Source organism: Anomaloglossus baeobatrachus, chromosome 10 (assembly GCF_048569485.1).
Source record: "Anomaloglossus baeobatrachus isolate aAnoBae1 chromosome 10, aAnoBae1.hap1, whole genome shotgun sequence".
Taxonomy (NCBI): Eukaryota; Metazoa; Chordata; class Amphibia; order Anura; family Aromobatidae; genus Anomaloglossus; species Anomaloglossus baeobatrachus.
In genome coordinates this window covers 69353465-69375423 of record NC_134362.1, presented here as the reverse complement: position 1 = coordinate 69375423, position 21959 = coordinate 69353465, and the positions used below count along the sequence as shown (strand labels likewise).

The 21959-nt window shown below is 47.4% G+C and overlaps 2 protein-coding genes across 4 annotated transcripts in view; one reads left to right on the top strand and one right to left on the bottom strand.

Moving 5' to 3' along the window:
- LSP1 (lymphocyte specific protein 1) overlaps nucleotides 1-11934 on the top strand; it is a 109860-nt gene extending 97926 nt beyond the window's left edge. For both annotated transcript variants that reach the window (XM_075327011.1, XM_075327013.1), the window contains exons 12-13: nucleotides 2651-2729; nucleotides 11299-11934. In XM_075327011.1, coding sequence (XP_075183126.1) covers nucleotides 2651-2725 — 75 coding nt within the window. In that variant the 3' untranslated portion in view covers nucleotides 2726-2729; nucleotides 11299-11934. The remainder of the gene's footprint in view (nucleotides 1-2650; nucleotides 2730-11298) is intronic.
- PRR33 (proline rich 33) overlaps nucleotides 6661-21959 on the bottom strand; it is a 69704-nt gene continuing 54405 nt past the window's right edge. For both annotated transcript variants that reach the window (XM_075327009.1, XM_075327010.1), the window contains one exon: nucleotides 6661-8348. In XM_075327009.1, coding sequence (XP_075183124.1) covers nucleotides 6736-8340 — 1605 coding nt within the window. In that variant the 5' untranslated portion in view covers nucleotides 8341-8348 and the 3' untranslated portion in view covers nucleotides 6661-6735. The remainder of the gene's footprint in view (nucleotides 8349-21959) is intronic.

Below are 21959 nucleotides of genomic sequence, written 5' to 3'. Positions count from 1 at the left end.
ATAGTCGTGCGGTGGGCCACATGGGTGTCTCTGTTCTCCGGTGCCGACACCGCCTCTTTCGGCCATCTTCGTCCTCCTTATTCTCTAGCCGTGGTGCATGACGCGTCTGACGTCATCCACACTCACCGGCATTCAGGTCTTGAGCAGGGCAGATCAAAGTCCTGTAGTGCGCCTGCGCAGGACCGGCGAGTGTGTATGATGTAGACCCGTCATGCATACAGGCTTCAGAAGAAGGACGAAGATGGCTGAAAGAGGAGGCGCCCGCATCGGAGAACGGAGACGCCCATAAGGCCCACCACACGACCGTTAGGTAAGTACTATAAAGTGTTTTTTATGTTATACCCCCAGCCTGGGTTCTTATATACAGGATGTTAGAATGCTGTATATAAGAGCCCGGTGGTGGTGGCCGCAGCTTATAGTCCAAAAAAGTGGTGACAGGTTCCCTTTAAAAATAATTGTTCTCGGCGACACATCATCCTGTGTAAGCAGTACATGTGCTGCCGAGAACAAGTGTACACAGAACGATCCTATTAACAATTACTCTGTGTACATAGAAGGGTACTTGGCCTATATAAATAGTCTATTAAACTATTGCCATAGTCGCAGGTTGCTTAATGGCTGCTAGATGGTCATCATAAATGCACCAACGGCCAAAGAAACCAGTCTTATCCCTTCTTTTCTGTTTCAGAATTGGAAAAAAATGGAAATTGGTATGTCCCCACTGACTTCTCCCTGCCCAACTCTACATGATAGAGGGAAAGGCAGGGAGAAGTCAGCGGAGGCATAACTCCAAGATTACTCACCTTGCTCCATCTTGAGGGTTTTGTCTGAAACATACAAGTCTGCGGTATCGGAGCCGGGCTGGGATTCTTGTTCCCCAGTTCTGACAGGTTCCATTAAGTCTATACTCCGGTCATCAGAATTTATCTGTGACACAATGAGAATATAAGTTAATGCCGCGCAATGCGCCAGAAGAAGATGAAAATGTTGATTGATTAATAACTTTTTTATTCCATAGGTGTCTGCGCTTCGAGGTATGAAACCTCTTCCTGAGGACCAGAATATCCAGATTATGTTGATATTCTGGTCCTGAGGAAGAGGTTTCATACCTCGAAACGTGTAGACCTATGGAATAAAAAAGTTATTAATCAATCAACATTTCCATATCTTCTTCTGGCGGATTGCGCGGCATTAACTCCTTTTCTCCTCCTGCTTTGAAGATTTATCCACGTAGAGCCGCGGCAGCCGCCATTATCTCATGCTATCTGTGGTGGTTGTGACCCTTCACAACCTCATTTGGTGAGTGTATAATATTATACATTACTCGTTAATTTATCCTGTAAGACCCTATCAGCGCTTCTATGTTCTAGCTTTACAATGAGAATATAGGCAGAGCAATTTTTCCCAAATTTTCATTAAATTTAAATGTTTTATTAATTTAGCAAATATTCACAACATGAATGATTATAAGGATATCATTATAAAGAGGGTTCAGAAGTCTCCATACATAGGGAAATGGTCTTGTTTTGCACAAGCTGCTTTAAAAAAATAAGATTCAGTTGTACATGATTGATATTGCTATAGGCGGAGAATATGTGTTACCACATCTAGTGTGAACAGCGCTCTGGACTTGTAAATATATTGCTACATGGGAATTAAGTTTAATTCCTTTTTTTACTGCTACATGACCCTTAAGTCTATCCAGATGTGGAAATAAAGCAACATGAGGACCTCAAAGCAGTAGCATTTATAAAAGAAAGGGGGTACGTAGGAAAGATCAAAATCGTCACCCTATGATAGGCGCTGAATATTGCTATTTAAAGGGAATCTGTCATCAGGTTTTTTCTTACTAATCTGAGAGTAGCATAATGTAGAGGCACAGACCCTGATTCCAGTGATGTGTCACTTACTGGGGTGTTTGCTGTAGTTTTGATAAAATCAATGTTTTATCAGCATGCGGATATCACTAGTAGTCCTCAATATTCATGAACTCTGTATAATTCCGCCCCCAACACTGATTGGCAGCTTTCAGTGTACACCGAAAGAGTCCAATCAGTGGTGTGGGCAGGGCTACATGTAGCTCAGCATTCAGAGAACTGGTAGATCTGCAGCAGAGAAAACAGTGATTATATCAAAACTACAGCAAGTAGCCCAGTAAGTGACACATCGCTGGAATCAGGGTGTGTACCCCTGCATCATGCTGCTCTCAGATGGAGTAGAAAATGTTTGATAACAGATTCCGTTTACAATAGATGACAGAAGGCTTTTTCTAACAATGTAGGTCCTATGGGAGTGAAGTCATGTGTAGTTTCTTACTACCTAAGGACAAGACCAAGAAGGACTGGGCCTCCTCTCTCCAATGGTCCCATTGCAGCAGCATGGTCCACCTCTATGGTGTGTAGGCACTTACCTCTAAGGGGCATCACAAGACCACGCTGACCAGTCCGGGGGGCTCACTATTACTTATGTATGGAAACTTCTGAATACCTGCTATCTTAAAACATAACAATACAAAAAGTCAACTCAGGAATTAAAACGTCATCCATTATCCAATGATGGACCGTATATCTAAATGTTGTGTCATTGCAAAAAAAAATTGATAACGAAACCTTTACTCCCAGACTGACCTTTCATGTGGTCTTTCCCACAGAGTGTGACGGCAAAATACAAATTTGTTCCAACTGGACATGGAAAATATGAAAAGGTCCGGATGGAGGAACCTTGATGAGGTAACCAAAAAAATCCTTCGAAGCATCTTTCTTTTCCTTCTTTCTACGTAATGCTCATTTCCTCAAAAGGGTTGGCCCTTGAACAATATTTGTCTTCTATACACAGGATAGGGTACCCACTGCTAAGACCCCCACATTCATGTCCTCTGATTGGAGTGGTGGTCTTATAAGTCTACAACCGCTCTACCCATTGTCTATTGGATTCCAATGACAGTCAAATCGATTTTCTACGTCAGTCCCATGTGTCGTCCACTTACCTTTCTGTGGGTAGGTGATTAATCTTGTTTTTGGGCCAAACCCTTTAACTCTCCTTTCATTTTTCATTCTAAAACTTGTCCTTCTAACCCGTGTTGCAAAAATGAATATCCTTCAGCATTTTGACTGTTCAAAGGATACAGTTAAAAGTAAGCACCATTTATGGTTTTCATTTTTTTCCCTCCATAAATTAATAATACACATAAAAATAAGAAACTATGTAATATACTTCATTAAAGAAACATATTTTTCGGTTTATAAGACACACCCCAAATTTAGAGGAAAAAAAATAAACAAAAAAATGAGGTTCGATGGTCTCTTACCTGGGGGATGGTAGCAGTGGTGGAGCGGGTCACAGGAGGCAGGGGCGGTGGTGGAGCAGGGCAATGGTGCGGGCGGTGTGTGTCCTAGATGCTGTAAGTATAGGCAACTTCCAGAAACTGTCGGCGGTACAGGCGCCAAAAGAATGGTGCCTGGAGTCGGCGCGTGCACAGATTGAGCTATCAGCTCAGTGACAAGCCGAGATCTCATCTGCACACACCCCCTCCAGGCACCATTTTCCTTAAGACGGCTGCTGTTAGATCAATGGGCTGGAGGTGGGGCGTGCACAGATGAGATCTTGAGAAAAGAGCTCTATCTGCGCATGCGCCCTCTCCGGGCGCCATTATTTAAACCTTGCACCCCTGACATTTTCAGGATGACCCTGCCTCACAGCCTGCTGCCACACCAGCCCCAGCACAGCCCGCTGTACTGGTCCCAGCACAGCTCACCGCCGCACAGGCTCCAGCACAGCCCGCTGCCTCACAGGCCCCAGCACAGACTGCCACCACACAACAGGCCCCAGCTCAGCCTGCCACCGCACAGGCCCCAGCACAGCCTGCCACCGCACAGGCCCCAGCACGGCCCTTCGCCTCACAGGCCCCAGCACAGACTGCCACTGCACAGGCCCCAGCACAGCCCGCCACCGCACAGGCCCCAGCACAGCCCGCCGCCTCACAGGCCCCAGCACAGCCTGCCACCATACCGGCCCCAGCTCAGTCTGCCACCGCACAGGCCCCAGCACAGCCCACCACCACACCGGACCCAGCACACAGCCTGCCACCACACAGGCCCCAGCTCAGCTGCCACCACACAGGCCCCAGCACAGGCCCCAGCACAGACCTCCGCCTCACAGGCCCCAGCACAGCCTGCCACCACACAGGCCCCAGCACAGCCTGTCACCGCACAGGCCCCAGCACAGCCCACCACCACACCGGACCCAGCACACAGCCTGCCGCTGCACAGGCCCCAGCACAGACTGCCACCACACAGGCCCCAGCACAGGCCCCAGCACAGACCTCCGCCTCACAGGCCCCAGCACAGCCTGCCACCACATAGGCCCCAGCACAGCCTGTCGCCGCATAGGCCCCAGCACAGCCCGCCGCAGCACAGGCCCCAGCACAGCCTGCCACCACACTGGCCCCAGCACAGACTGTCACCGCACAGGCCCCAGTACAGCCCGCCACCGCACAGGCCCCAGCACAGCCCGCCGCCTCACAGGCCCCAGCACAACCTGCCAACACACCGGCCCCAGCTCAGCCTGCCACCGCACAGGCCCAAGCACATCCTGCCTCCGCACAGGCCCCAGCACAGTCCGCTGCCTCACAGGCCCCAGCACAGCCTGCCACCACACTGGCCCCAGCACAGACCGCCACCGCAAAGGCCCCAGTACAGCCCGCCACCGCACAGGCCCCAGCACAGCCTGCCACCACACCGGCCCCAGCTCAGTCTGCCACTGCACAGGCCCCAGCACAGCCTGCCGCCGCATAGGCCCCAGCACAGCCTGCCGCCGCATAGGCCCCAGCACAGCCTGCCTCCGCACAGGCCCCAGCACAGCCTGCTACCACACAGGCCCCAGCACATCACCTGCCTCCATACAGGCCCCAGTGCAGCCTGCCTCCGCACAGGCCCCAGCACAGCCTGCCGCCGCATAGGCCCCAGCACAGCCTGCCGCCGCATAGGCCTCAGCACAGCCTGCCGCCGCATAGGCCCCAGCACAGCCTGCCTCCGCACAGGCCCCAGCACAGCCTGCCACCACACAGGCCCCAGCACATCACCTGCCTCCGAACAGGCCCCAACGCAGCCTGCCATCCCACAGGCCCCAGCACAGCCTGCCACCGCACAAGCCCCAGCACATCACCTGCCTCCTGTGACCACTTTCCACCACCTCCCAGTAAGGTGCATTTGGCTTTTAAGATGCACCCCTCATTTTCCTCCCAATATTTTTGGAAGGAAAATTGCATTTTATAATCCGAAAAATACGGTACTTCTTTCTCCTTTGGGACTGATCATTTATTATCAAAATTCTTAATTCACAGATAACATGATCACTGAATACAGATTTTCCCATAAGTGAGATAGGAGATGATAGTTGGGGCTCATAAAGTATAATGGAGAACTATTAATGTCTCTGCCTGCCTCTTACTCCTCCCTTCTCCATATATTTTATAATGCACCAACTGCCACCTCCTATCTCAATAATGGGGAAATCTGTCTTCATTGAATGTAGATTTTACCCATGAACTGAGAATGAAAGATCAGTCCACGCAAAGAAGCAGATTTTTCTGATAAGATATATTGAAAAGTGTTTTATTTTCACGTCTACTGTTGGTTTATGAAACAAAAATGAAAGTCATGAATACCCTTTCAGTTTGAAAAAAAATAGAAAGCATGTTCCCTGTTGGTTTGGTAATGATAAGAACATGGACCAAATATGTAGAAAATGATCAGCTCAACTTTAACCAGTGGTGAGACTTAAATCATGGAACGCACTGATGAACTAAGATCTCAGCCTCCTAAGTATTTCATCTGTTGTATTTAGGGTTTGAGATTGAAATTCTTGTCTCAAAGGGGCTTTCTAGTGAACACAAGGAAAGGTTTGGTGGAATTGGTAAGAGTCCAAATGCTGGGAGTGAACGTGTGTCCTGCTACCCCATTCTAACGTGGACATCATTGTCCTACTCTGCCAATTGGGGCAGATCCCAGTGGTCTGACCACCAAAGATCAACACGTTATCACCTATCTCATAGATACATAACTTGTTTTACCGGAAAAACCTTGTATCTATGAAGCCAAAAGTAGAATACGTGTCTACAAATGAAGGTGCCCCATATTACAGCATCAGGGAGATGACCAGAATAAGTGCCTGATGACCTAATGAAGACATGGTCACTTTCTGAATATATATGTTGGAGCAGCTACCCCATACACGTTATTGTATCTCTTTGTGTTACTGTAAGCCTTATCCCTGTATTTTGTGTTAGGCCATATTTTAGCGCATGGAGCCTTTAATGTACCCCCATGAGCCTTCGATCACATACAGAGCCAGTATAATAGTTGTGTGGCTTTCATTCCCTATATACAGGCTCCGTGCACTTAGTTTTCATTTTTCTTTCAATTTGACAATGCAAAAAACAAAATGGACTGAAGTGCAATTTGTTGCCCCCTACTGACTGATGTGCACTTTTACACCTTCTTACAGTTCTCTTTTTGTACTGAACCCGCCATTAATATTTTTAGTAGAACTTGCCATGCCAGAGAAAAGTGAACTGTTAATAAGTTGCTCGGACATAAATTATGTGAGAACCAATACACAGCCACAGCAATAACATAAAATAGTACGGAGATACAAAAGAGATCAAGTAGAACATTATTTATGTAGAGAACATTGTGCATGCAGAGGGTGAGGGGTAGTCTTAGGGGTGATCTTCCCTCACTGTTCCTTATCACCGTCGACTGCTTTCTTCCCATCCTCCTGTTTATCATCCTCCCCTCGAATGCTCCAACCGGATGCGGTCCTGTTGAAACTGCTTGACGTTTCTTTTTCTTTCTCTGCTACTCGCCTATGAAAGAAAGCGGTCACTCTACGTAAGGGCCGAGCCGCAGCTTCTTTTAGCTTTCTAGCATCAAATCGAGGCCGGTTAAGGAGAAGGGGCAAACGGGTGCGGAAAAAAGGAAGTGGTGGGGGAGCAGTTTGCCCGGGCTTCTCTGGCTCCTTGCTTGATGTAGCCATACGGTAGAGTAAGGCATCCCACATCTTGTTAGCACGGTTGGTTTTGCTCTGTTGAGTACCTTCAGTACTGTCTCTTTTTTCTCCTTCTGATTTCTCACTTTTGTCCTCCTTTGAGTTTTGTGCTTCAGGGAATTTTGGCTCTTCTGGTTCAACCACAAGGTGCTTGACAAGTCTTGCCCATCCGCCACCTGGCTTCTTCCTAGGTGGCTTAGGTTTATCAGGGGATTTCAAGATACTTGTTTCCTCTGATTTGGGAACCAGTTCTGTTTTAGGTGAATTGTCCATACTTGAGGTTACTTTGGGAGCTCCAGTTGTTTTTGGAGAAATGGTGACTTCAGTTTTGACAGTGACTTTTGACTGTCCATCGGGATAGTCTGTCGAGTTGACTGTTGGCCTAGCATCTTTGGGCGACTTACCGTGTGGGATCTCAACAACCTTGGATAGCTTATGTACAATCTCTTTCCTATCTGTTACTTCTGTAGCTATCTTTGTAGATACCGACAGTTTTGATTCTTTTTCTGAACTAGGATTACAACTATTGGTTTGGTATGTGGGCTCTTGATGATCAGGTATAGATCTGGAGTAGCTGGAACCCTTGGGTAAATTTGTGTCCTCACATATTGGTGTGGAAAATCCATTAATTTGTATTTCGTTCACAGTTTCGTCTATTTTGGGGTATACTGTTTCTGCGTTGTTTCCATTTGTCTCCTGTACAATTATAGTAGGGGGACTTAAGATCTGATTTTGAGGTACAATTGGTTGTTTAGGAGTGGTTTCTATGGCTTTTGGTGTGCAAGGTCTTGGACTGCTATTAGTAATGACTCTTGGCGATAAACGATCAGGGGTGTTACCTCCTTGTGGATATAGGAACGTAAGACTTGGAGAGCTAGGTCTAAATGGGAGAGGTGATGGTGTGTCAGGAACTGGGCTCAGACTCAGATACTGGTTGAGACTCTGTTGCTCGCTTACAGTGAAGGTAAACTTCTGTTTTGGGTAAGGCGAAGGCGCACGATGGGTTACTGCCTTGAACTGAAATCGTGGAGGTAGGGTAATGGAAGGAGGTCTCTTGTGTTTCTGGGGAGCTGCAGATTCGTTAATTTCCAAATCAGCTTCACTGACGGGAGAAAGAGTTGCACGGTAGGATTTGGTGGCCAATGTTGGAGAGGCTTGTACTGCACTTTTCTTTGCAGCTTTCCGTAGAAGGCGCTGGAGCTTTGCATTGTCTTTACGTGGCTTTGGGGGGGTTGGTGGAGGCGCAGGAGACGGAGGGCCCGGATTCTCTAGTGGGGTAACTGTAAGCAGCATGGTGGAACCTGGTGGGAATAAAAAAAAGTGGTTGATTCTCTTAGATCTATTCATCCAGTTTGTCTGCAATATATAACTGTAACATACATAAAAGGCTCTGTTCACAGTCCATAAGTTATTTCCTTTATATTTTGGATTTGTTTTGAGATCATAAAAATGGAAATAAAATTTTCCAGCACTGGAACCATTCATTTGAATGAGATATCAATATTCTGGAGCAATTTAGTGTAATTTTGTGTAAATACAATAGTAAATCTGCCAATGTGTTGTAGACGTAGTGGATTAAGGCAAAGTCTACACAAAATGGTATTTTTTTCTGCTGTGATGAACTTCCATGCACCTTCAAATTTTCAGGATCCTTAACATGCCATTTCCCATTCTCTACCAAAAGAGAGCACTGTGGATTCAACATAAGGCCACACGTCCGTCCAAATTAGTTTGTCTTGCAAACCTGATTTGCAGTCCCCAAGTATTGTATGAACACTAGTGATGAGGGAGCACTACCATACTTGAGTGCTCGGTACTCATAGCTACTGATGAGTGAGCACTACCATACTTGAGTGCTCGGTACTCATAGCTACTGATGAGTGAGCACTACCATACTCGAGTGCTCGAAACTCGTAATCAACAGTTGGGTGCTCAGATGGGCGCGACTCAATCATCTATACCAGTATAAGGAAATTTGGAAAAATGCTACAGTCCCCATTAATTTCCATTATACTTGGTATTCAAGTCGAGCCCATTTGAGCATCCAACTGCTCTTAACAAGTACCGAGCCTCCTAGTATGGTAGTGCTCGCTCATCACTAGTTACGAGTACCGAGCACCTGAGCATGGTAGTGCTCGTGACTCGCCCACCCCAGGGCTATGGGACACCCGGTGCCGGGCCGGACTAGTCCGGTGGTAGTCAGTGGTGGCTGGGCCCGGCTCCGTGGCCCTGGTGGGTGTCAGTAGACTATGTGGCTTGAATTAAAGTTTGTGTTCGTGACGCCACCTGTGGTATGCGGCTAATGAGCCGCCGCTGCTGTATGAGGCCTCCGGGGTGATGATATGGCAGCAATGGTGGTACTGCTCCCCACAGGTGGAGCAATGCCCGGGGCACAGTTGGTGCTTGTGAATGTCTATGCAGCTGAAATAACAGAGACCACTTCAAGGGTGCAGTTCAAGTTCTTTACTCACAGTTCTTGTCAGAGCTCTGTAGGGACCCTTGGAGTGCTGGGACCACTGTCAGGGACCTCCGCCGTTTCTGGGTGATTCAGAGAGTAAAAGCCGGTACCCTTCTCTTAGTGTCTCTTTCTTCTGCTGTCTTCCTTAGCCTTGCCTTTGTTAGGATGGACCTGGCTTGGCCTCCACTACAGCCTCCAGGCTGGGGGGTCACCTGTCGGCTGATTACCCCTTTTCTGGAAGTCTGCTCTGGGTTCTGGCCCTGGGAGTCTACAACCTTCCCTGGGCCTCGGTTTTTACTGTTTGGAGATTGTCTTTGCACTCCTCCAGTCTCTAGGGACCGTCCCCTGTCGCAGCTTGATCACTCCACCGATGTTAATGTGGAACAGGCCACCGCAGCCTACAACTACCCGTGGCGCCTCTAGGCCCTCTCCTTGGTACCTCTAGGACTGCTCGTGATACCTCTAGGACTACCCATGGCCCTGCGACTCCTTCTGTCTCTGCGTGGTGTCACCTGGACCTCTGGGTCCCAGGATCTTCACCAGGAAGCGTCTCCTTCAGTTTCTCTGCTCCTGTCTGACTTGGAGCTTTCTTTCCTTCTTTCTTGTCTTTCTTTCTCTCCTCCTTGCCTGCCTCCAGCAGGCCTCCTCCTCCCTCCTTTCTCTCGTTCTTCCTCTCCAACTACATGCTCACTCTCTCACTCCCTGAGGTAACTCACTAAACTTGACCTTCCTATCTGTGTCTGCTCTCAGATGGCTCCTCCCACCTCCCCAGTTGCTAAGCTGTACCCTATAGGAGCAGGGATGGGTCTTACGACCCCTCCCAGCATGCAGCATGGAAGGGCTGTCTGCCACTTTCCCTGGTCCCAGTATGTACCTAACAATGGGTGTAGTGTGGATTTACCAGGGGACCGGAGTTCACTCTCTTCCTCTCTCAGAATGGGGCATCACACCGCTGGATGGGGTGCAATGACCTGTGGCGACGGAAGCCTCAGGGGCGCCACACTCGCTCATCACTAGTTACGAGTACCGAGCACCTGAGCATGGTAGTGCTCGCTCATCACTAGTTACGAGTACTGAGCACCCGAGCATGGTAGTGTTCACTCATCACTAGTTACGAGCGCTAAGCACCCGAGCATGGTAGTGCTCGCTCATCACTAGTTACGAGTACTGAGCACCCGAGCATGGTAGTGCTCGCTCATCACTAGTTACGAGTACTGAGCACCCGAGCATGGTAGTGCTTGCTCATCACTAGTTACGAGTACTGAGCACCTGAGCATGGTAGTGCCCACTCATCACTACTTACGAGTACCGAGCACCCGAGCATGGCAGCACTTGATTATCACTAGTTATGAGTACCAAGCACCTGAGCATGGTAGTGATCAGTCATCACTAATTACGAGTACCGAGCACCTGAGCATGGTAGTGCCCGCTCATCACTAGTTATGAATGCCGAGCACCTGAGCATGGTAGTGCCCGCTCATCACTAGTTATGAATGCCGAGCACCCGAGCATGATAGTGCCCGCTCATCACTAGTTACGAGTACCAAGCACCCAAGCATGGTAGTGCCCACTCATCACTAGTTAAGAGTACCGAGCACCCGAGCATGGTAGTGCCCACTCATCACTAGTTGCGAGTATCGGGCACCCGAGCATGGTAGTGCCCACTCATCACTAGATACGAGTACCGGGCACCCCGAGCACTAATAATAATCCTTTAATGATGACAGTCCTTAGGTTGGTAGTCTGCAAAAGTAAACTCTAAATAACATTTTCCTTTCTATTTTTTTTTCTAGAATCTGGATAAAAATCAGGAAAAGAACAAAATCCATCTTTCTAATGCTGAAATATGGAATCCTGCTGCCGTCTCTCAACCTGGATGCATCACTCCACCCTCTGAGCTTCGCCCTGTATTCTTCTGGACCAATGTATCTACAAGTAAACACAGCTCCACTCCGGAGGACTGGTGTCACAAACCATTGTGCCTAAGTACTGAACTCAGTAGTAAGACAAATCCAAGGTCATAAACTGTGACCGTTGAGCTTCGTTCAGTCAAACGTTGCAAGACTCCTCATTGCCTCTGGGCCTGCAGTTATTACTTCTTGATCTTGTAGCTTCAGATGTCAGTTTTCTTACTTTTCTTACCTTTTTATGTGCTGATTACGCTTTTAGCGGTATTAAATTTCTTGCACTCTGATTGTAAAATTGCAACAATGTAAAATCCAATAATAAGTGGTAATTGGGTCCATATTTGCTGGTACAAACTGGACTTAGGCACAACATCAATAATATATAGTATCCATCAGTATTCAGTCCTCTTACTGACTCAGCAAAGAAAACAACAGAAAGTCACAGGATGTCCAAACCACCCAATCACTGGGGGTCTTTTTAACAACTTTTTTTATGCTTTATAAATAAAATACAGAAATATATGTAAGATTGTGTGTTTTATTCATTGGAGTATTCATTATTAATGGTTTAAGAAATATTTATTCAATCTAGATCATTTTCCAAAAAGTCAAAACTGTAACCTGATTGGTTGTTTATACTTAGGGGTACTTTACACACTGCGACATCGCAAGCCGATGGTAGCGATGCCGAGCGCGATAGTCCCCGCCCCGTCACACATGCGATATCTTGTGATAGCTGCCGTAGCAAACATTATCGCTACGACAGCTTCACATGCACTTACCTGTCCTGCGATGTGGCTCTGGCCGGCGAACCGCCTCCTTCCTAAGGGGGCGGGTCGTGCGGCGTCACAGCGACGTCACACGGCAGGCGGCCAATAGAAGCAGGGGGCGGAGATGAGCGGGACGTAAACATCCCGCCCACCTCCTTCCTCATTGCAGCCGGGACGCAGGTAAGGTGATGTTCCTCGCTCCTGCGGCTTCATACACAGCGATGTCTGCTGCCGCGGGAACGAGGAACAACATCGTAACATTGGTCCTACCGAAATTATGGAAATGACCGACGCTACACCGATCATACGATTTCGATGCTTTTGCGCTCGTTAATCGTAGTAAAAACGATTCACACTCCGATGTAAACAGCGACGCCGGATGTGCGTCACTTTCGATTTGACCCCACCGACATCGCACCTGCGATGTCGTAGTGTGCAAAGTACACCTTAATTGAGGTTAATTCAATCGATCTGACAAATCTCTTTGACTAAAGCCTGCTTTACACAGTTCAATAGATCTTTCAATCCGTCGTCGGGGTCAAGTTGTAAGTGACGCACATCCGGCATCGTTCGTGATGTATTTGCGTGTGAAACCTACATGCGATCGATATTGAACGAAAATACGGTGATCGCATACACGTCATTTATTTCTCATACATTGGACGTTTGGTAGTACGAAACTAGTGAATTGTAACGTGTGACATCCATCATACGATTGTGATGTCTGATGCTATGTGCGCAGGTGTGCGCTCTGCACCGCAGCTTAACAAAGGTCTGCTTCAGAGCGCAGCTGAAAAGCTGCGTTCTGAAGCGCCTCACAATGTCTGTCAATCACTAATCTCTGTCAGTCCGTCACTATCTCTGTCCCTCTCTCTCTGTCCATGTCAGTCTATCCCCCTCTCTCATATACTCACCGATCCCCGATCCCTGGCGCTGCACGGCATTCACACTGCTCCGGCGGCTTTTACTGTTTTGAAAAAGCCGGCCGCCCATTAAACAATCTCCTATTCCCTGCTTTCCCCGCCCACCGGCGCCTATGATTGGTTACAGTGAGACACGCCCCCACGCTGAGTGACAGGTGTCACACTGCACCCAATCACAGCAGCCGGTGGGCGGGTCTATACTGTGCAGTGAAATAAATAATTAAATAATTAAAAAAAACGGCGTGCGGTCCCCCCCAATTTTAAAACCAGCCAGATAAAGCCATACGCCTGAAGGCTGGTATTCTCAGGATGGGGAGCTCCACGTTATGGGGAGCCCCCCACCCTAACAATATCAGCCAACAGCCGCCCAGAATTGCCGCATACATTATATGCGACAGTTCTGGGACTGTACCCGGCTCTTCCCGATTTGCCCTGGTGCGTTGGCAAATCGGGGTAATAAGGAGTTATTGGCAGCCCATAGCTGCCAATAAGTCCTAGATTAATCATGTCAGGCGTCTATGAGACACCCTCCATGATTAATCTGTAAATTACAGTAAATAAACACACACACCCGAAAAAATCCTTTATTAGAAATAAAACACACAAACACATTCCCTGGTTCACCACTTTAATCTGCCCCAAAAAGCCCTCCATGTCCGGCGTACTCCACAGTCCTCCAGCGTCGCATCCAGCGCTGCTGCATGGAGGTGACCAGAGCTGCAGCAGACACAGCCGCTCCGGTCACCTCCACGCAGCTAATGAAGACAGCCGCGCTATCGGCTGAGCTGTCAGTGAGGTTACCCGCTGTCACTGGATCCAGCGGTGGATGCAGCGGTGGCCGCGGGTAACCTCAGTGACAGATCAGCTGATCGCGCTACTCACCGCCGCTCTGGTCAGCAACTGAGGTGAGTAGCGCGATCAGCTGAGCTGTCACTGAGGTTACCCGCGGCCACCGCTGCATCCACCGCTGGATCCAGTGACAGCGGGTAACCTCACTGACAGCTCAGCCGATAGCGCGGCTGTCTTCATTAGCTGCGTGGAGGTGACAGGAGCGGCTGTGTCTGCTGCAGCTCCGGTCACCTCCATACAGCAGCGCTGGATGCGACGCTGGAGGACTGTGGAGTACGCCGGACATGGAGGGCTTTTTGGGGCAGATTAAAGTGGTGAACCAGGGAATGTGTTTGTGTGTTTTATTTCTAATAAAGGATTTTTTCGGGCGTGTGTTTATTTACTGTAATTTACAGATTAATCATGGAGGGTGTCTCATAGACGCCTGACATGATTAATCTAGGATTTAGTGGCAGCTATGGGCTGCCAATAACTCCTTATTACCCCGATTTGCCAACGCATCAGGGCAAATCGGGAAGAGCCGGGTACAGCCCCAGAACTGTCGCATATAATGCATGCGGCAATTCTGGGCGGCTGTTGGCTGATATTGTTAGGCTGGGGGGCTCCCCATAACGTGGAGCTCCCCATCCTGAGAATACCAGCCTTCAGCCGTATGGCTTTATCTGGCTGGTATTAAAATTGGGGGGGACCGCACGCCGTTTTTTTTAATTATTTAATTATTTATTTCACTGCACAGTATAGACACGCCCACCGGCTGCTGTGATTGGGTGCAGTGTGACACCTGTCACTCAGCGTGGGGGCGTGTCTCACTGTAACCAATCATAGGCGCCGGTGGGCGGGGAAAGCAGGGAATACGAGATTGTTTAATGGGCGGCCGGCTTTTTCAAAACAGTAAAAGCCGCCGACCAGTGTGAATGCCGTGCAGCGCCGGGGATCGGTGAGTATATGAGAGAGGGGGATAGACTGACATGGACAGAGAGAGAGGGACAGAGATAGTGACGGACTGACAGAGATTAGTGCATGACAGACATTGTGAGGCGCTTCAGAACGCAGCTTTTCAGCTGCGCTCTGAAGCAGACCTTTTTTAAGCTGCGGTGCAGAGCGCACACCTGCGCACATAGCATCAGACACCAAAATCGTATGAGGGATGTCACACGTTACAATTGACTAGGTTCATACAACAAAACGTCCAATGTATGAGGAATAAACGACGTGTATGCGATCACCGTATTTTCGTTCAATCTTGATCGCAAGTAGGTGTCACACGCAAATACGTCACGAACGATGCCGGATGTGCGTCACTTACAACTTGACCCCGACGACGGATTGAAAGATCTATTGAAGCGTGTAAACCAGGCTTAACAATAGTACCATCGACTACGATCTGTTATGTTTCCCAACGGTTTTCAAATTTATGGCCCAAATGTTAAGTGGAATCTGTCAGCATAATGTAGGGGCTGATACCCTGATTCTATGGATGTGTCACTTATTAGGCTGTAAGCTGTTGTTCTCATACAATGAGTGTTTTATTAGCAGGAGATTATTTATGCTGGGCTGCATCTCACTATATATAAAAATAGCAACAAAAAGAGAATTAAATATAAATTAAGCATTACTTACAGCAAAGATGGGCTGCAGTTGTACATTGCCCAGGCCAAAAACTAGTACTCTACCAGGATGCAGCTAAGCCCCCACTAAAGTGGAAGCATCACAGGTGCAGGAGGAGCAAATCACACACACACTTCCAAAAAATGGAGGGGGCGATTGCTGGATGATAAAACTGCACTCTGATGGCTTGCATAGAGCGCTGTTCACACATGCAGATGCACAGTCACAAGCCTGCAACCTATTAGGCGACGCCCATACTATTAGAACAGGCGGGCTGCCAAGCCGTACCCCACCTGTGTATCATTCAGGGACAGGAACTCTAATATGCAAGGCCCAACAGAAAGGGGCCTGGCTGTATCCTGTAAAAAAAAAATATGAGGTTTTAGTTGGTATTATGGCCAGAATACGGAAGCCTACAACCCTCGTAACGGTAACCTCATGCTTCTATGTCCCTACACTATATATAAAAATAGAAACACCCTGTATGGTGCACAGAAGTACGGCTTGGCAGCCTGCCTGATCTAATAGTATGGGCGTCACCTAATAGGCTGCGGGCTTGTGACTGTGCATCTGCAAGTGTGAACAGCGCTTTATGCAAGCCATCAGTGTGCAGTTTTATCATCCAGCAATCGCCCCCTCCAGATATTAGCTGCGAGGTGCACAGGTCAATCAAAAACATGATCAATTTTCAAACTTTATAAACTTGGATTTCACAGCCTACCCATCCGAGCTGCCCACTAATGGTATGTACACAATGTACCTGATAGTGCCAGTACTGCACTGGCTGCACCTTATATAGGAAAATGCTGATGTTTGGTTCCCTTTAACGAGCAAAGTTTGCTGTAAATTTGTAACTCAGTTTACGAGCAATCTTTGCTGTACGAGCAAATACTCACCGCACACACTTCCGGTTTCGTACATCCACCGCGCTCTGACCTGCTCTTGTAGTCCACACAAACACACACAATCACACACAAACATGCACACACATATATTACGCTCACCTTACCTTCCGTTCCATCACCGGCCTCACGGTTCTTGTAGTTCGCCACTACAGGATGTGTATCGGTAACCATCGCGACAAGGGAGGAACTTCCGCTGTCAGCCGCTACTCAAAGGCAGCACGCTGACCAATCAGAGGCAAGCGGCTCCTGCGTTTGACGTCATCGCACTGGCAGCGGAAGTTCCTCCCTCGTCACGATGGTTACCCGATACACAGCCTTTTTGTGCGTGTTTGTGCGTTTGTACGTGTGTGGAATGGCACAATAGGGGACCAGGATGGGACATTTAACAAGTTGTGGAACGAATTGTTGGCATTGCAATGATTTTCTATGGGAAATCTTGCTTTGCTGAACAAGTAACTTGGTTAACAAGCACAGTCCCAGAAATGATTATTCTCGTTAATCAAGGTTCCACTGTATTACTGGATAATCCCTAAAGCAAAGAATACAAAAAATGTATTAGGCCCTGTGCGCACGCTGCGGATTTACCACAGATTTTGCGGCGGATTTGCCGTGGATTTGCTGCAGAAAATGTGTGTAACATTGCTGCAGTCATTCCCCAGCTAATCCTATGGGTTTTAAAAAATGCTGTGCGCACACTCCGTTTTTTTATTCCAGCGGACGTACCCGTGGATTTTCCGCTGCGGAATTAATGAGGATGTCACTTCTTTTCTGCAGGTACCTGCGGTTTTTGCCATAGATAATGGTAAAAATCCGCAGGGACCAACCTGCGGAAAATCCCTGGTAAATCCACGACAAACCGTGGTAAAACCGCATGCGGATTTTGTTTCTCTTTTGGTGCGTTTTTTTTTACCGCGGGTGCGGGGTTGTTTAATAGGGTCCGGATTTTCCTTAAGATAAAGGCACTTTCTAGTGCGCAACATAGCCTTAGGGTACCTTCACACTTAGCGATGCAGCAGCGATCCGACCAGCGATCTGACCTGGTCAGGATCGCTGCTGCATCGCTACATGGTCGCTGGTGAGCTGTCAAACAGGCAGATCTCACCAGCGACCAGTGAACAGCCCCCAGCCAGCAGCGACGTGCAAGCGACGCTGCGCTTGCACGGAGCTGCCGTCTGGAAGCTGCGCACACTGGTAACTAAGGTAAACATCGGGTATGGTTACCCGATGTTTACATTAGTTACCAGTGTGAGCAGGGAGCCGCGCACACTGAGCGCTGGCTCCTTGCTCTCCTAGCTACAGTACACATCGGGTTAATTAACCCGATGTGTAATGCAGCTACATGTGCAGAGAGCAGGGAGCCGCGCACACTGCTTAGCGCTGGCTCCTTGCTCTCCTAGCTGCTGTACACATCGGGTTAATTAACCCGATGTGTACAGCAGCTACATGTGCAGAGAGCCGGAGCCGGCAGCACAGGCAGAGTGAGAGCTGCAGAGGCTGGTAACTAAGGTAAATATCGGGTAACCACCTTGGTTACCCGATGTTTATCTTGGATACAGCTTACCTCAGCTGTCAGACGCCGGCTCCTGCTCCCTGCTCGCTTCATTTGTCGCTCTCTTGCTGTCACACACAGTGATCTGTGTGTCACAGCAGGAGAGCGGCTTTGAAGAAAACGAACCAGGGCTGTGTGTAACGAGCAGCGATCTCGCAGCAGGGGCCAGATCGCTGCTCATTGTCACACACAGCGAGATCGCTAATGAGGTCACTGCTGCGTCACAAAAAGCGTGACTCAGCAGCGATCTCGGCAGCGAGCTCGCTGTGTGTGAAGCACCCCTTAGACCCCGTAGCTTGAAAGTTTCAACACACGCGGTGGATCCGATACTCAATTTAGTAGAAATTAGCTAAATAAATATATTACTGAACAATTGTACAACTCTCTTATCTCAAGGCTCGGATTATTTGACTTGTGCCACATGCAGGACTGTGCTACTCCTCAATAGCATCTACAGAGAGTCCTCATCCTATGGTCCTGTGCACACATTGAGTATTTGGTGAGTTTTTTACCTCAGGATTTGTATGACTAAACCAGATGTGGAACAATCAGAGGAAAAGTATAATAGAAACACGGGCATCACTTCTGTATTTATCACCCACTCCTGGTCTTGGCTACAAATACTGAGGTAAAAAACTCACCAAATATTCAACGTGTGCACGTAGCTTAACACATTTGGTCGTTCCTCTGAGCCCCGGCCATATTGTTTACAGCTCTGCCTTTACTAACAAGACCCAACGCTCAAGAGCAACCCCTCTCCTTACCCCATCCCTGATTATAAGGGCTCTGTCTTGAAAAGCCCAATTTTTCCTTGGACATTTCGGACCTATTACACCTCATCTAAGTCCTACTCCTCCACAGCCCTAACCACATTATCATCACTTCCAAAGATGGCCTAATGTCGAACTCCCACCCCACACCTCCGGCCTCCAGATAAGCAGGCCCCTGTTCCAACCTTTATTTAGTTCCCACACAACTGGCATTTCTCAAAGCCCTGACAAGATTCAGATATAGCCTCCCAAGTTTGACCTCAGCGCAGCTCACTCCTCCCTGGCAACCCCAGTGCCGACATATCTCACCAGTTATAATATACCTACCATTTTTATTATTTCCTACTCCCGTCATTACAGTTGCTGCGGATCAGTAACAATCCAATTGATCAACTTACTACTCTAAATTGCGCTGCTCAGTCGCCACCGATATACATCACTTATGCAAACTCCTCCAGGTCCAACCCAGCAGAACCCCCAGGTATACATCACTTAGTGGTAACCACCCTCCCCCACAGCTAGCCTTACAACATTAGCTCATCGTCCTCTCCTTTGACAATTAGGCTTTGCTCACTGAAGTAACGTAAATGGCTTGCCTGGTAAAAAACAGGTATATGGTGACAACTTATTGCATACCTCCCAACTTTCGAAGAAAGCGCCGCAGCATATTTTGACCACGCACCTAGCCACACCCATTTGGCAGTAAGGGTCATTCAGCAGATGCACTGGACTGTTCATTCATAGTCATAGCAGCCAGAACTTTCTTATTTTATGTGTCACTATATGACATGTTGCTTATTTGTGCCTATAAGGCCGTGTTCACACGTTGCATAAATTCTGTTTCTTTGTGTTTCTGCCGCTGTTTGCACTAACCTACACAATCCATTTTTGCTGTATTTTTTATGCCTTTTCTCCATTATTTAATTTAGTTTTGATTCAGATGTGAATCTGCGTTTTTAAGTGTTTTTATTGTACAGAGAAGCTTTTTCCTGCGTTTTTTTAAGCCCTACATAGCAACCTCCAGAGAAAAAAAAAAAGCATCAAAACCGCAGAGTTCAGCAATATCTTTTCATGGAATCATATCCACTTTGCTCAGACAATTACACACAGCAGAATATATGTGCAAAAAAACAGCAAAAAGAAATGCAGCATTTACACTACATGTGAATATGAACGAATTGTCCAAGCAAAGTGGATCAGACGTCATTAAATTTCCGCCACTGGTGCGTCTAAACACACTGCTGAACTGTGCGGATTAGTGCTTTTTTTCTTTATAAGTTTCAGGATTCACATCTGCACCAAACATGTATCAAATAAGGGGGACAATGCATAAAAAATACCACAGACATGCAATAATCAGAGGACATTGTTATTGCGCTGGTGGTGCGGTCACCTGCAGAAAAAATTTAGCATTTACGCTACGTGTGACCACGGCCTCAACAATACATATTTATAAAAAATTTTAGGGGTTATATTATAATAAAGAAAAATAATAAATTGCACCATTGTTTTTACGCCATTTACTGATCCCCATCAATAATCTGATCACTGTGTTACAGGGACAAAAAATATGTCCATGTTATTTGCTGATTTGTGATGTTTATTATTTTATAAGAAAAAGTAATAAAATGGCATTATTCTATTTTTTTTTTAAATTATTTTTAGTAATTTTATTAGAAAAAAAGAAAACTCTTTTCCTCTCCCTGTAGAACACAGAACATTGAGATGCTGCTCTCTACAGTGGAGCGCTATATCCTGTGTAATCTGCTGTGTAATCAGAGGCTGCATTGTAGGTTCATCCATAGAAAATCCTCCTTCTGATATCACCATTCCTAGTGGCTCTACAACTAGAAAAGGTAGAAAAGCTAGCAGAGCTGCTGGACACATGTTTGAAAGTTGCTGGTTTGAATCCAAGGTGGTGAAAAAAAAATAAATATATATTTGTAAGTTTTTTCTCATTTCTTTATAGTACTTTTATGGGAACAAATTAATCTGACTCCTTCACCTACAAAGAGATGCAGTACCTATCTATTGATCGATCTATCCATTATATATCTATCCCTCTATTTATTATATATCTATCATGTATCATTTATCTATCTATCTATCTATCTATCAATCATGTATCTATCTATTATCAATCCATCCATCCATCCATCCATCCATCCATCCATGTATCTATTAATCCATCCATTCATCTTTGTAGCTGAATAATCTGTGTCTGCTTTCTCTACTGCAATACAGAGGTCAAGATTACCAAATTTTCCCTTGTTTTTAATACAAGGAGTATCTCAGTGGTAGAGCTGTAGCCTATGGACAATGAGTTCACGAATTCGAGTCCTGGCCGAGAATTTAATTTATTCACGTAGGCACCCACCTAAGGCACTAACTCCTGCCTTCATGAAGAGGGTGCACTTAGGGAGAAAAAAAATGAAAACTGTCATTGCTGAATGCCTGTGGCCACCTAGCTCCTCCTCCGGCCACATGTATTCCACATACTGACGACCGGGGAGCAGGCACAAAGGTGACATACGGGCGTAACGATCGCGGTCGCATGGGTCACCACTGCGATGGACCCGGGGATTCAAAGGGCCCGTCCTGGACCTCTGCACTTGCTTCAGCTGGATGTGAAAACGAGTACCACATCCAGCTGACATGTGTTGCAGCCCTGAGCACAGTCTGGACCTTGTGCTGCAAACTGCAGTGGAACCAGCAGCGTAACTAGAGTTTGATGGCCCCTGGTGCAAAATTTGGACCGGGGCCCTCCCTCCACGTACACCGACACTTAGGGTACAGGATAATGACACTGACACTCGGGGTACAGGATAATGACGCTGACACTTGGCTCTTACCCACAGCCCCCAGGATTCCCATGATCTGAAATCCCTCTATCAGCACACAGCTGTCCCATGTCCTGATATCCATCTTGTCCTCGGCACCCAGCTTTCCCATGCTCTGCTATACATCTTTCCCTCAGCACCCAGCTTTCCCATATGAGACCATGGGAAAGCTGGGTGCTGAGAGATGTATAGCAGAGCATGGGAAAGCTGGGTGCTGAGGGAAAGAACCTTTTTCCCTCAGAACAAAACATTCCCATCCCATGCTTGTATCTTTGTCTCCACTCGTATATAGTTCTGCAAATACTATAATGGCCCCCACATAGCCTTCCATAT